Raw genomic sequence first — 13776 nt, 5'->3', positions numbered from 1 at the left:
TTAGCTGGGGGAAGACGTAATTTTAAACAGATGGCGAAACCGTAACTTTAAACTGGGAACAAAAGGAAAAGTTAGGTTTTGGCCCGAGGGCAAAAGTGTAATTTTGAGTTAGGGGCAAGATTATAAATTTATTTTGAGCTAGGGGCATAACGGTAATTTTAAACAAAGGACGAAACCGTAATTTTAAGGCGAGAATAAAACTAAATTAAAAATGGGTTGGTCCAATGGGGGAGTGCCAGGCAGCTGCCTGGCACTATTCCCCCAATTGGTTTTTGTAGTAGTTAGAATAGAATAGAATAGAATTGTGTAGGTATATTCTTTTTTCAAACCTTTTAAAATATCAATTTAATTTTCAAATTTACAAACCGCAACTTGGGGGTTAGAGGCGGTGGAAGGAAGTAATGGCGGCGTGTGCCATGTATATAAAGCCACGATTCCATATATGAAGTATGCCAGCTGTCACAAGCTACCACACTCTAGAAGCAACAAGATTTCCGTATAAACTTGAAACAATCTCTATCTTGTAATCGGAAAATGGCGTCATTCGAACAGGCACCGGCCGGCGATGCTAAAGCCGGAGAAAAGATTTTCAGAACCAAGTGCGCTCAGTGTCATACCGTCGATAAAGGCGCTGGCCACAAACAAGGTTTTCTTTTTCTTTTTCTTTAAACAATTACTTTATCTTGTTAATATTGTTTTGAGAAGTTTGTGTTGCTAGATCAATCTAGAGACTTTATTTAGGCTACAGGGTATGGATTCGAGCCCTAGGGGCTTCATTGTGTCAACTAGGTATCACGAATGCGCCACCTCATCCAACATCAACCCATAGCGCCCCTAATAGCTAACAAGAAATGGGATAAACCCCCCGTCCACCAATAGCACCCCTTTTATTAATTAAAAATTGATTTGGCCCCACGTTAAGTCCGCTATCCCTCGTTATTGTGTTGGCGACCACTCAATAGCACCCATAATATGGTGTGGGGGCGCTATGGATAGAAAAGTTGCTGAGGTGGAGGGCAATCACGCGTGTAGCCTTACGTTTAAAAAATGTGGAGACGTTGTATGTGTAGGTTTATTTTGTTCGATTGGTTTACAACAAAAACAATTAAGTCTTTGTCCTGGCCGGCTCAATCATTTGGGCGGCATAAAGCGAATTTTCGTAATAAAATGAGAATCTTAGGTAGTGTTCGTTTCACATAATGGAATGGAATCTTGAGGGAATTGGAATGCTGATTTCACTACTAATTTTGTTGGTTTCCACAAGAAAATGAATTGGAATTGAACAACATAAGAAATGGAATCTACATTCTAATATCATCCAAATTTCATTCCATTTCGCAAAACAAACACACCTAAATTACAAATCAGATTTCAATTTTTGCGTGAACTCTCATTCCAATTCCATTACAATCCATGAAACGAACACTACCTTAGAATCCTAAAATGTGTACACACAATGACCATGGTTTAAAAAAACGCTCGACGCGTCCGTTTTGAGGCACGCCTCGAGGCGAAACGTCAAGAAATCGAATCTGAGGCGGTGCCTCACTGCTTGTTTTAATACGTGCTTGTTTTAATACGTACGCCTCAAACGTTTCTTGTCGAGACGGAACGGAAATTAAGAGGCGTACATGACTTTTTAGGCGATAGAAATTAGGGTTTTATAGGGTTACTAAAGAAAATAGGGTCGATTCTGAAAGAGGCTGGACGAAATACAGAGGTAGATTAAAGATGGAGACGTACCTGGCTTGTAGCGATGAGTGACCAAAAAAAATTAGGGTTTCAGGAATGGAGAAAATGACGGAGGCCTAACTCTTGGGTTACTGAAAAAAGGACAGCTCTTTTTTTCATTCCATTTACAAAAACTTACGTTAGGACCCTTAAACATTAAACTTTTATCATATTTAACCCAAAACAAATCTCACAAGTTTATTTACATTAGGAAAGTTATATGTTTTACGTTTAGTATTTTATTTTATTTTTTAAAAGATATATATTTTTATATTTATTTTTTAATTCCGCATTGGGCTTACGCCTCGTGAGGCGAAAGGAAAACACCTCGAAACTCGTTTCTGTTTTTTTAAACCTTGACAATGACACTTTTTTTGTATACGGTTTCTAAAAGGCTTAAAATCACAACTCCACCAGAAAATTCTAGAGACTCAGATCTCGGGGAGTTGTGATCGGAAAAGAATCAAATGCAAGAATGTAGTCGAGCCCTAAAAAAGTTGGGCCCTTGAACATGGGGCCCGAGCTTCAGCTTATATATTTTTCCAGTCGAGCCGCTCTTATCTTGCTTTTTGATTTTGAGAAAGACTATGCATATATAAAGATAGTTAAATGTTGTTCAACCCCTTTTGATTTCGAGAAAATATGGGTGAACCTTCTTATACAATTAGGGTCAGTCTGGCTATCTGAGATGACTTATTTCTGAATCCTGATATTTGGAACATGTTTTTCATAATTTCAACGGTTATTTTATATTCTTATAATCAATTCATGATCAGTTATTTCTGAGGATGTTTGTATATATATATACGATGTCTTTCTGCTCGTGTTTGTTTCTTGTTATTCCAAGATTATGATCATTCTGATATGGATATGAATATGTAAATTTCAGGGCCGAATTTGAACGGGCTTTTTGGAAGACAGTCTGGTACAACTGCAGGGTATTCATATTCTGCTGCCAATAAGAACATGGCTGTGATCTGGGAAGAGAAGACACTCTATGACTACTTGCTTAACCCTAAGAAGGTATTAATTACTTGCTTAACCCTAAGAAGGTATTAATTAGTTACATTATATGCTATAATTTTTAAATGGCCCGAACCAAACTGATACTGTTTAAAACACTGTTTTGACCCGTTACCTGACCCACCCGTTTTGTCGGCTCAATTTGTCGTTCTGAATATATTTTGAATTTTTTGGGTGAATGGTGCAGTACATTCCTGGAACGAAGATGGTGTTTCCTGGACTGAAAAAACCAAAGGACCGAGCTGATCTCATTGCTTACCTGAAGCAATCAACCGCTTGATTCCAAAGGCGGTAACGAGTTTATTTGCATCGTTTACTAAAAACAGCGATGTTTCTTTACATTTATATGACCATATTGTTTTGAACCTGAACAATTTGTTACGCTCGACATAACTCTCATCTTGAGGACTGCTCTTTCTAGGAGATGATTGAATAAAGTGTTGCCTTTCAATTTGTTTTTCTGTTGATATTCATGTTGGTTTGGACATTTAGCAAGGGATCATGAAAGTCTTTTTACTTGCTTTTAAAAGGGTGCCCACGATCGGTGACATATAGATATGGTTAAAAGGACAAAGAGATTATGAATGATTTACTTATCTTATGTTGGTATGCAGAAGAGATGATGTAGATACAACCTTTGGTTACATATAAAGCTTATTTTGTGCTTAAGAGTAATATTGCTTGACACCTAAACCTAAACTTTTATTATATATATCAAATGACAACACCATTTTACTACGGTATTGGTGTTATGGTGTTGTCATTTAGTGGGTTCTTTTTTCTTTTAAAGTAATTTGTATTTTATAATGTTTTTTTCGTTTATATCCCCTGCATTCTAATAAAGCTATTAGAGCATTCACATCCAAATAATCAAATTGTGTGTGGTGTTTTTAAAATATAAAAAGTATAAAAAGTGGTTGTGAGTGGAGGAGAGAGAAAATGTTACTGTTCATCTGTATATTTGGGGGGACACTGTTCACCCTCTATAATTTTTAAATATATTTTGAAAGTGGTTGTGAGTGAAGGAGAGAGAAAATGTAATGATAAAGGTATAAAAAATATTATTTAATTGAAAAGGAGAGAAAATATAGTGTTTTTTAGTGTAATTTAGGGTGAAAATATGGTGGAGTGGATGTGAATGCTCTCATACATTTCCTAACTTCAATAAAATTACTTTTTCCTTTTTTTATGACTACACCGCATGCCAGTAGTACTTTCTGCCAGTAGTACTTAGTACTTTAGTAAGTACTACTGATATCGTCACAACACGTGTGGTAAAATACTCAAGTTATCTTAAAGTCTCTAAACTTCAATAAAGTTGCTTTTTTATCTCTTTTGACAACTACATCGTGTATTCTTATTGTACTGGTACCGCCGCAATGCGCGTCGTAGACGAACGCGAAACTTGCGTGGGGTTCGGATTGTCTCACCAACGTGGATACAAAATTGGTGGAACAACCGGGGTTCCAAAACTTATCCCTTCCACTAGGGGATGAACGTTTGTGATGGATTGCGACATAAGAGAACGCTAACGCGATGTGTTCCTCTTCGGTTCACGGGATTAATCTCATATTTGAAGATGAGATATTTGAATACTGAGAGTTTTGTGGATGGGTAGAGGGAATAAGCTTTGGTATAAGAAAATAAAATTGAGAAAGTTTTGTGGATGTGGTAGATAGAATGGGTTAGTTAAATAGAAAATGGTAAAAGTATTTGAATTTGATTTTTTCTTAAAGTTACAAACGGTCAAAAGGGTCCAACGGTCAAAACATCTCGAAGCAAACAATTCTCAAGCGGCCAGCCGATCCCGCGGGGTGACGGCGGTGTGCTGGCTCGGGTTTGAACACGCTGGCTTCTACGTGAGGAGTGCCCCGTCCCCCTTATCTAAAATGGTAAAACGTGACTAAAAGTTGATGAAGAATAATATAGGGACTCAGGGCCGGCCTAACGTTTTTGGAAAACCTAAGCGAACTACAAAGTTAGGGCCCTTGTGAGACTTGAACCTAACAACATATCAACTGACAATAACAAATTGCAAAATAAAGGCGTGAAATCGCGCATGTTAAATCGCAAAATTGTTTTTTTTTATGGTTACTTAATCGCAAATCGCACCATCGGTGGCAATCGATTACCCCTAATTTCTTCCTCAATCGCAACTCACGTCGGTTGCGAGGTCGCAAGTAATCAGGATCGTAGCGGAGGGTGCATAACTGTGTTCAAGAAAAAAGGGACCTGGTAACTTTATGGATTCAAGAAAAGAGAGATTTGACCAATAATCTTTTCAAGTTTTGAGTGTAGACATGTTACTTGTTTGGTTAGGGCTGTAAACGAACCGAACGTTCAGCGAATAGTTCGTGAACCGTTTGGCGGGAAGTTTGTTTACGTTCGTTCATTTAATAAACGAACGAACATGAACAAGAAATTTCATTCGGTTAGTTAAATGAACGAACATGAACAGAGGTCTCGTTTGTTCAATTGTGTTCGAGAACGTGTTCGTGAACATTTCTTCATTTATGTTTGTTCATGTTCGTTTGTTTGTGTTGTTAATTAAAGATTTTTGTACTTTTATAAATTTTTATCTAATTTTTTATATTCTTTAATTTTGATTTATTTTATTACCTTAGCAATTAAAGTATGAAACTTTATTTCCATCTTGTTTATGCACCGTTCCTCTTTCTTTTTGTATCATTCACATCAAAAAAAATAATGTTAGGGCTTCAAGTTCTAGTGTTGTTGTCTCCTCCATCCACGTTTAGGCTTCACCGTGTTCGCCAAATTTATTTGTGTGTGTGTATGTTCGTGAACCGTTCGTGAACACGTTCATTTCCTTAACGAACGAACACGAACATAATATCTCGTTCGGTAAATTTTCATGAACCGTTCGTGAACATATTTATGTACTTAACGAACGAACACAAACAAGGCCTTATTTGTGTTCGTTCGGTTCGTTTACAACCCTAATTATTATATCTTTACCTATGTGTTTATTCATTTGATCTAAATACAGATGTATAGGGGATGGTTCAAATGAAAACCACTTTTATTGTGAAAACTCGAAAACTAACTAAAAAAAGCCTAAAAAACACACAAAATTTTTTTTTTTCAATTTTTTTTTATAAAAATCGCTAGTTTTTATATATAAAAAAAAACTTTTTTTCAAAAAAAAAAAAAATTGTGTAGTGCACATGTGTAATAATACACATGTGTAGTACACATACATATGTGCAGTATTACACATGTGCACTACACAAAAAAATTTTTTTTTTTTTTTTGAAATTTTTTTTTATATTAAAAAACCTGCGAAATTTTGATTGCAAAAAAAAAAAATTAAAAAAAAATTTTTTTGTATGTTTTTTTGGCTTTTTTTAATTAGTTTTCAAGTTTTCACAATAACTAGTGGTTTTCATTTGAACCTTCCCCTACAGATGTAATATGTGGAAATAAATTAGGGGCCCTATTTTTAAGGCCCTATAACTTTGGCTAAAATGTTAATCGGTCAGGCCCCCCCTAGCGCCCTACTACCCTACTGTATGCTTTCTGAATTATGATTGTTTGGAGCGGACCGTTAGTTGGGCCCAAGAAGTTATGTATGCTTCTTCTATTTGCCAAAGGTCATCCCTAAAAGACAGTGGCGTATTTAAAGTAGTCCATGTGCATTAAGTTTTCTGAAATTCTCAATGCTAAACAAAATCAGCCGGCCCAAGTGGCCTAGTGAAGTCCCAGCTCACCGTCCAATTTAAGGGTGCACGGGGCACCTTCGGTGACCCCATGCGGGGAGTTCCTTTGCTGTGCGGGTACACCGCCACCAACAAAATTTTACCGCGCGGGGTGTGTTTAGCTCGGTGTGTGCTCACCGATTGAGAGAGAGGAGAGAGAGAGAGGGTGATTGGTTGTTAATGTGGGTCCACCCTTTTTTCCAGCAATCATATTTTTTTCTTCTTTTTTTATAAAAAAATAATTGTGTGAGTGGAGTGATGCCAACGTTTGAGTGCAAAATGGGGACTTAAGTGCGGAGTTGACATGGAATAACCTGATTGGTTGTGGCTAAGTGGGGAATACTCCCCACGTGGGGAGCACTGCACTTTTTTTTTTTTTTTAAATGACCATATATATAATTTTTTGACCAAGTGAAGTGTAATGTACCATTTTTTGTGAACTGAGAATAACGGGATTTTTGGAACTCGCCAACTCGGGATTAGATAAATATTTTTAACGCGCAAGTACGCAACTGAACAATGAGTCACTCCTTTTCTCTAGGGTTTCATATCATTTCATCTTACCTTTTAGTCAGTGGCGGGTCTAGGATTCCGACAAAGCGGTAACGTTTTATAAATAAGCGGTAACGAAATCGAAAAAACGTCAAATTTTTCCAAAATTTACACTAATTTTTCCAAATTTTTTCCGACCAAGGGGTAGCGGACGCCACCCCTTACCTATATGTCCGCCCCTGCTTTTAGTGGTGGACGATGGTTTAAAATTAGAAGTAGATTATATTGATGTTAAAAATAATGTAAGCTTCTACTTTACACATTAGATAGATGTCAACAAGTGCTTGAATGAATGCTCTCCTTGGTTAAGTGATCTTGACGACGGTGTCATTACGAGCTAGCAATTGACCTGTAAACGTTGCAAATAACTTATTTTCTTCGATGTCGAATCAGCAAGGACGGATTATGGAGATGGTATATGAGCATGTGTATATGTATGGATCTAATTTTCTTGTGATTATTGATTTGAAGAAGAAATCGCAATCAATATTAGAATAAACTAGTGGGATTACCTCAAGCTTCGCTGAGGGATTTTGAAACAAAAATATAAAAAAAATACATATCTGATAATATATTCAGAAATCACGAACTAGTTACATCGTAATTTTAGACATGTAAATAAATTTTCTAAACTAAAGTAATTCTAGGTTTCACTTTTATTTTAATTTCTTTTATATTTTATATTTTATTTTTTAATTTTAATTAAATTGTTACAGTTAATAAATTAATCAGTTAAATAATAAAAAAAGGAAAATTAAAATAGGAAACTGAAAAATATAAGTTACATAATAGAAGCACATTAGTTTAGATAATAAAAGAGAAAATCATAAAATCCAATAAATCCCATTAATATTAATAAATTTTATATATTAAAATTGAGTTAAATAAGAAAAGAAAAAACATAAATATCCAATAAACCAGCATGGGGTGCCTAAGAATTGAGTTGAATAAGAAAAGGAAAAAAAAACATAAATATCCAATAAACCAACATGGGATGCTGAGATTCGAACCTACGCCGCCTGGCTGGAGGGGCACATTCCAAGCACCTAGCAAGGTGTATTCCTTAATATTCAAACATATATGTACACAAATTGTTTGTTGGAAATCTTTGTATGCATAACCAATCAAAAAACGACATGTTGTAAGAAATTATGGGTACTAATAGCGCTGACCCCAAGAAGGAGCGGGGTGGGTGACTGCCCAAGACCTACACTCCTAGGGGCCGAAGGTTTTTAAAATATTATATAAACTAATTTAAATAAAAGCCCATTGTTAATTTTAAAAACAAGTTTAAGTTGGAAACTTTTCACGGGCCGAGGAATCTCCTAGGAGGTGAAAATTTATTTTTCCAGCGAAATTTTTTGCCATTCTCAAAGACCAAGACTCGTTGTGGATAGTGATTCTTTTTATACCGACCACCACAATTAATAATAAGATATATGTGGAAAGAAAAAAAGGAAACTTGAACATAACAGTTTTGACTTTTTATTAACTTAATATAATTATATAAAGAAATAGGCTTATGTAAATTAGTAAAATTTTTAGCATCTAAAAAAATGTGTTTCCCAGCATTATATAGTTGTGCTTATTACAATTTGATACGATCAAAATATAAATATAATTTAAGTTGAATGAATTGGTCGTTTATATATTGTGGAATCTTGTATGTCGGCTCTAGTGATTGGATTTGAGCTTTTCTTTCCTAAGAACAGCTTGCGCTCCAACTCATATACGTTAGGATTTCAATCATCATGTCTATACATACAGCTTTACAAATTATTCTATGCAATAATAGTTGTAAAACTAAGACTTTTATTTATTGTAGATAGATATAATAAACAACTTCTTTTTGTCTACTTAATAATTTATTTGTAATGACAAAACTCATCTTAGTAGTTAACCCTAAAAAATTCCCTTACATGGCGCGGTGTCGAAAGTTGAGGAGGCGCAAGCTTAATGTACGCGAGTAAGCTTGCAAAAAGGATGGGTCAAGTCAAGTCAAGTTGTATAACGGATCAAAACAGAATGGAGTCAACTGGGTTCGTGTCAAACAGCAATAGTCCAATTTCTCCTATTAATAGTTGGATGGGTGCCAATGATCTCTAGATCAAGTGGTGAAAGGCTTGCATTTCTCTTGAGAGATGCAGGTTCAGCTCCCACTTGGTGCACCCGTCAAATCAGCGGTTAATAATCAACACTAACTGCTATATTATTTATATCACTGAATTTGGAAAGGGGTTGTGGAGTATTTAGTGATATTAGATGTTATTATCCTCTAAGGGCATGTTTGGGGTTCCTTTTTTTGAGAAAAAAAGGACTTTTGAAAGGAAAAAGGACTTTTCCAAAGTATTTGGCTTTCCTTTTGAAGGCCTTTTAAAGGCAAAAGTCCTTTGAAGTTTCCAAAAGTCAGGAAATCCTGACTTTTTTTTCCCAAAAGTCCTTTTCAATAAGTTGAAAATAAGCTAAGCCAAACATGCACTAAGTATACATGGATGGGGTCAGTGCACATGATGGAGATCTGGTGCCTTCTTCAAATGCTAGATTAAATGGTGAAGTGTAATTAGATGGGTAGGTTCTCAAGTAAACAATGGTCATAGGTGGTACTAACTCTATTGGACCCATTTTGGGTAGTAAACATAAATATTATAAAAATAGTTTAACACATCTCAATGGATCCAGACTGACATGTTATATGACTCGAGTTGAACAAGATGAACGCAAAGAAAGTTACTAAATCAACCCATTCTTTGAAAGGTCACGATTTCCACCTCTACACATGGTGTTTTAATTAAAAGTTGCGCCTTTGTCCTAAAGGGACATGTGGTGATGGCTACTCTGTCTAAGAGGTAAAGGGTTCAAATCCTGTAAAACTGTAGGTATAGGAGTAAACCATTTTTACATATGGGTCTCTACTAGGGCTGTCCAAACTGCTCGACGATCGAAGATCGCTCGACGATCGCTCGAAAAATGCTCGAAAAATGCTCGTTCGATTCCCGCTCAGTTTGTAAATGAGCCGATCGGATCGGTTCGATTCAAATTCAAGCCGAGCATGAGCATACCTCCGCTCGCTCGTCGATCGCTCGGTTTCGCTCGAATTATTTTTATTAGTAATTAATATATATTTTTATATTATAGATTTTATAGATTAAACACCCAAAAAAAATAAATAGCCCAAAAAAACTAAAAGCCCAAATAACATTTAACCCAACCCAACTTAATATTTAATATATAAATCTAGTATCTAACCCTAAATCTATTCCTAAAAGATAATTACCTAATCAGTCGTATATTCAATCGCCGCTCTCTATTCTCCCTAATCAGAGCATAAGCATCACTTTACGATCGGTTTTACAAATTTGATCCGCTCGGATCGGATCGGTTATAATTCAATCCGAGCATGAGCATCACTTTTGCGATCGGTTTTACAAATTTGATCCGCTCGGATCGGATCGGTTGTAATTCAATCCGAGCATGAGCAGACCCTCGATCGGATCGGATCGTGAACACCCCTAGTCTCTACAAGCCCTATGTTTGACCCACATAGAAGGCATTTTTCTGGCTTCTCATGTCTAGGCACACCTTTTATAACCAAGACCCTAAATAAAGAAAATAATAATATATACACCACTAAAATTACTACTTGCCTCACCTACAATAGTGACATATTTTGATATCAATTATTATTAATGGTTTAAATAGCAACTTTATGGTGTTTACCAGATCCAAAGAATGATTCATTGAGTGATGTTTAAAAACAACCATTCAATCAAGTACGTGAAGCAAACGAAATTGTACAGGTTATAAAAGTATAACATGATGAGATACAGATCAGTTCTACCAAAAATAAACATTAAAAAATACAAAACCAAAAATAGCAACAATTCTTATTAAACCTAAGACCTTTACAAACTGATGTTTACCACAAAAATGAGTTGACATGTGTTGTTGATTCACCATCATATGCTTCATTGCTCTGACCTCGAAGGGACTGTAGTAGGCCACCCATGAAGCTGAGGCGAACCAGCTGGGGTCGAGTGTTGACTAGGAGAAAAAAGACTCAACTCGACAAACCGATGTTGGTCCACGTGTTGCTCGTCTGGTTCCATTGCTCGAAAAGAAATTGACCCACATTTTGTCGACGAGTTTCTCCCACTGCTCGCGGTAAAATCATCAAGCGGGACATGGTTAGCGATTAGTGACAAAGTGTCATTATGTTCCCCGATAATCCTTCTTGTTGCCTCCATATCTTGCAGATTCTTCAAAGCTAAAGAGTCTGCAATCGGGAAGTAAACAAGTACGCAAATCCCGACCCCAACACAACATAAAAGAGAAAGAAAAGCCAAGAATGCAACAACTTCAAACACAGCATCTCCCGGAGTGAATAGAACGGATAAACCGAGTAACAAGACCCGTAACGGATAAAAACCAGAAACAAAAAATATCAATGTGTACACCCTCTTTTTCAAACCCTTATTGATGACCAGAAATAGTATTCGACTACCGAGCCAGAACAAATAAAGTGTCAGGATGGTAGCAAAAAGACCAAGAAACATGGTGCTTAATAAAGGGTAGTAGCATCGAGCGACATTATTTAAGTCCTCTGTGGTCTTGAAAAAGTAGCCTTTTTTGTTCATGTGTAAATCCGTCTCGAAGTTCGGTCCGACTAAGACAACTGTCATTTGAAGAGCAAAGAGCGGTAACGCACATAGAAGAATGTACATCACTGTTCTGAAGTTCCATTTCAGGCTTAACGGGCCAGACTCTGTTTTCTGTAACGAAGCACGAAGAAGAAAAATGAGGGTTAGGAATAGACACGGTTCTGAAAATCCTAGGTTTGAGACGATGTAGCATTTGCAAACGGTTTCCTGCCATTTTAAATCAAGAGTATTTAACACCCGACCGTCACGCCTCAGAAATTCTAGTCGTAAAATCTCTCCAAAACCCCACCAGATTGCGAATAAGATGAAGATTATTCTAACAACCCACGGGCCACTGAAGTATCTGAGTTGGGTTTGACTTTGACTACGAATGTGGTCTCGGAAATAGAACGAGTACAAGATGCAAAGCAAACCAATGAGACCTAAAACAGCAACGAGACAAATTGTAACCACACCGAGTGCATCAGCAAGTACACTTGTCAGGGGCATTACCCAAAAAATAGATTCCACGCATGCTCTCTGCCAGCATGGATGTTACACCAAAGCCCCTGCTAACTTATACTTCCAGTCACATTTATAACGAAATCTGGAATCAGTTTCAAAGATAACCCTTTCCGGAAAAAAAGAGCAAACACCTAGCAATTGGTGAAACTGCAATGGCCCATCGTAAACCAATCAAGGACTCTGCGTGTAAATGAATTCTTGTGCGAAATTACCACATACCAATGCAAAGGACTAGGTTATTACGTCTCCAAAGTCCAAGTTGCTAGCCAACTAAACCACCTACATTAAAAAAAACACATCAGGTACATAAACATGCAACCATTATCCCCGAAAACATGTTTCATACAGAAAAGAATGTACAAAAGTGATGCTAATACTATCGACTGATCTGAGTTCCTACGTTAATCACTTTCAGTGTACCAAAAACAAAGTGGAATTGCATCCGAGTGTACTTTTTCATAAGAACGGATTGCGTCATGTATAGGATTTAAAAACCTGAGCCAACATTGCCTCGAATGCAACATGTTAAAATGTGTGTATAGTAATTCTATTTGAATTCTAGCCCAATTAATGATGCAATTCACATTCCCTTGCATTTGCATAATAATAATCCTGCAATTCATCCTATTTGAAGCAAAATGTAACATTGTGAAAAGACATTGACCACAAGGAATCTTCAAATTATAACTCTAACTATGTGTAATCCTAGCCAATAAAACTTACACTACAAAGTAAAGAACATAATATACGGAAATTCTAACTTCTATGCCATAGATCCATCCACAGTAATCAAATTACTTCATTATACAATGTAACCACAAATCTCCAAATCCAAAACATAATTAAACAAAAATTTGAACATAATTATGTTGTGCATGCAAGATCAAACACACAAAAACAATGCCCTAATTCACTACCATCATGATTACAAGTCAAAATTCATGAGAAAAAACGTCAAAATGAAAACAAATCGAAATTAAATGAGAAATTAAACGGAATACAATCAGTACATGAGACTATGACACCTGTTTTCCATGAATTTGCAGAGTATTATAGAGAATAAATGGAAAAGAAGAAAGGAAAATGAATGGGGAAATTGAAAGAGAAGGACTTACAGGAGGGCGTGAAATAGTTGTGGATCTCGTTCGTTCGTTGGGAAGAAACGAAATCAGATTGAAAAAATGGAAAGGGGAAATTGAAAAACCTAGGAGGAGGAGGAGGAGGAGTTGGAGGAGGAACAAGAGAGAGAAAAAGGGGAACCAACGGAAGGTAAGGGGGGAGAGAGAGTGGAACTTTGTTGCTGACAGCCTGTCGCCAGCATTAGACCAACCAACCAAAATCAAATTTTACTATATTTCTATTATTTTCTTTTCTTTTTTTATTGTTTTCAATTATTGGATTTGTGTTTTTGGAAGTTATTTTTTAGTGTAAATTACAAAAATCGTCATTTATATCATTTATTGCAAACTGTGTCTTTTATCTTTAATAATTACAGAAAACGTACTTGATGTTTGCAAACCATTGCAAGTTATGTACTTTAGCCATAACTCAATTAATTTTTTTTGGTTAAATTTGACCAAATGAACCCCACC

General features: G+C 36.2%; 2 protein-coding genes across 2 annotated transcripts; one reads left to right on the top strand and one right to left on the bottom strand.

The window, feature by feature from the left end:
• Positions 1 to 375: 375 nt before the first annotated feature.
• On the top strand, positions 376 to 3221 carry LOC110885470 (cytochrome c). The gene is made up of 3 exons (XM_022133174.2): positions 376 to 646; positions 2621 to 2754; positions 2942 to 3221. The coding sequence occupies exons 1-3, from the start codon at positions 535 to 537 to the stop codon at positions 3032 to 3034; spliced, it is 339 nt and encodes a 112-aa protein (XP_021988866.1). The 5' UTR covers positions 376 to 534; the 3' UTR covers positions 3035 to 3221.
• Positions 3222 to 10767: 7546 nt separating this feature from the next.
• On the bottom strand, positions 10768 to 13529 carry LOC110885469. Its single transcript, XM_022133173.2, has 2 exons — positions 13300 to 13529; positions 10768 to 12463 (listed from the first exon to the last, which is right to left on the bottom strand). The coding sequence occupies exon 2, from the start codon at positions 12167 to 12169 to the stop codon at positions 10988 to 10990; it is 1182 nt and encodes a 393-aa protein (XP_021988865.1). The 5' UTR covers positions 12170 to 12463; positions 13300 to 13529; the 3' UTR covers positions 10768 to 10987.
• Positions 13530 to 13776: the final 247 nt, after the last annotated feature.

Source organism: Helianthus annuus, chromosome 10 (assembly GCF_002127325.2).
Source record: "Helianthus annuus cultivar XRQ/B chromosome 10, HanXRQr2.0-SUNRISE, whole genome shotgun sequence".
In the NCBI taxonomy this organism is placed as follows: domain Eukaryota; kingdom Viridiplantae; phylum Streptophyta; class Magnoliopsida; order Asterales; family Asteraceae; genus Helianthus; species Helianthus annuus.
Note: the sequence above shows the minus strand (reverse complement) of the source record. Positions and strands in the feature narration are given on the sequence as shown.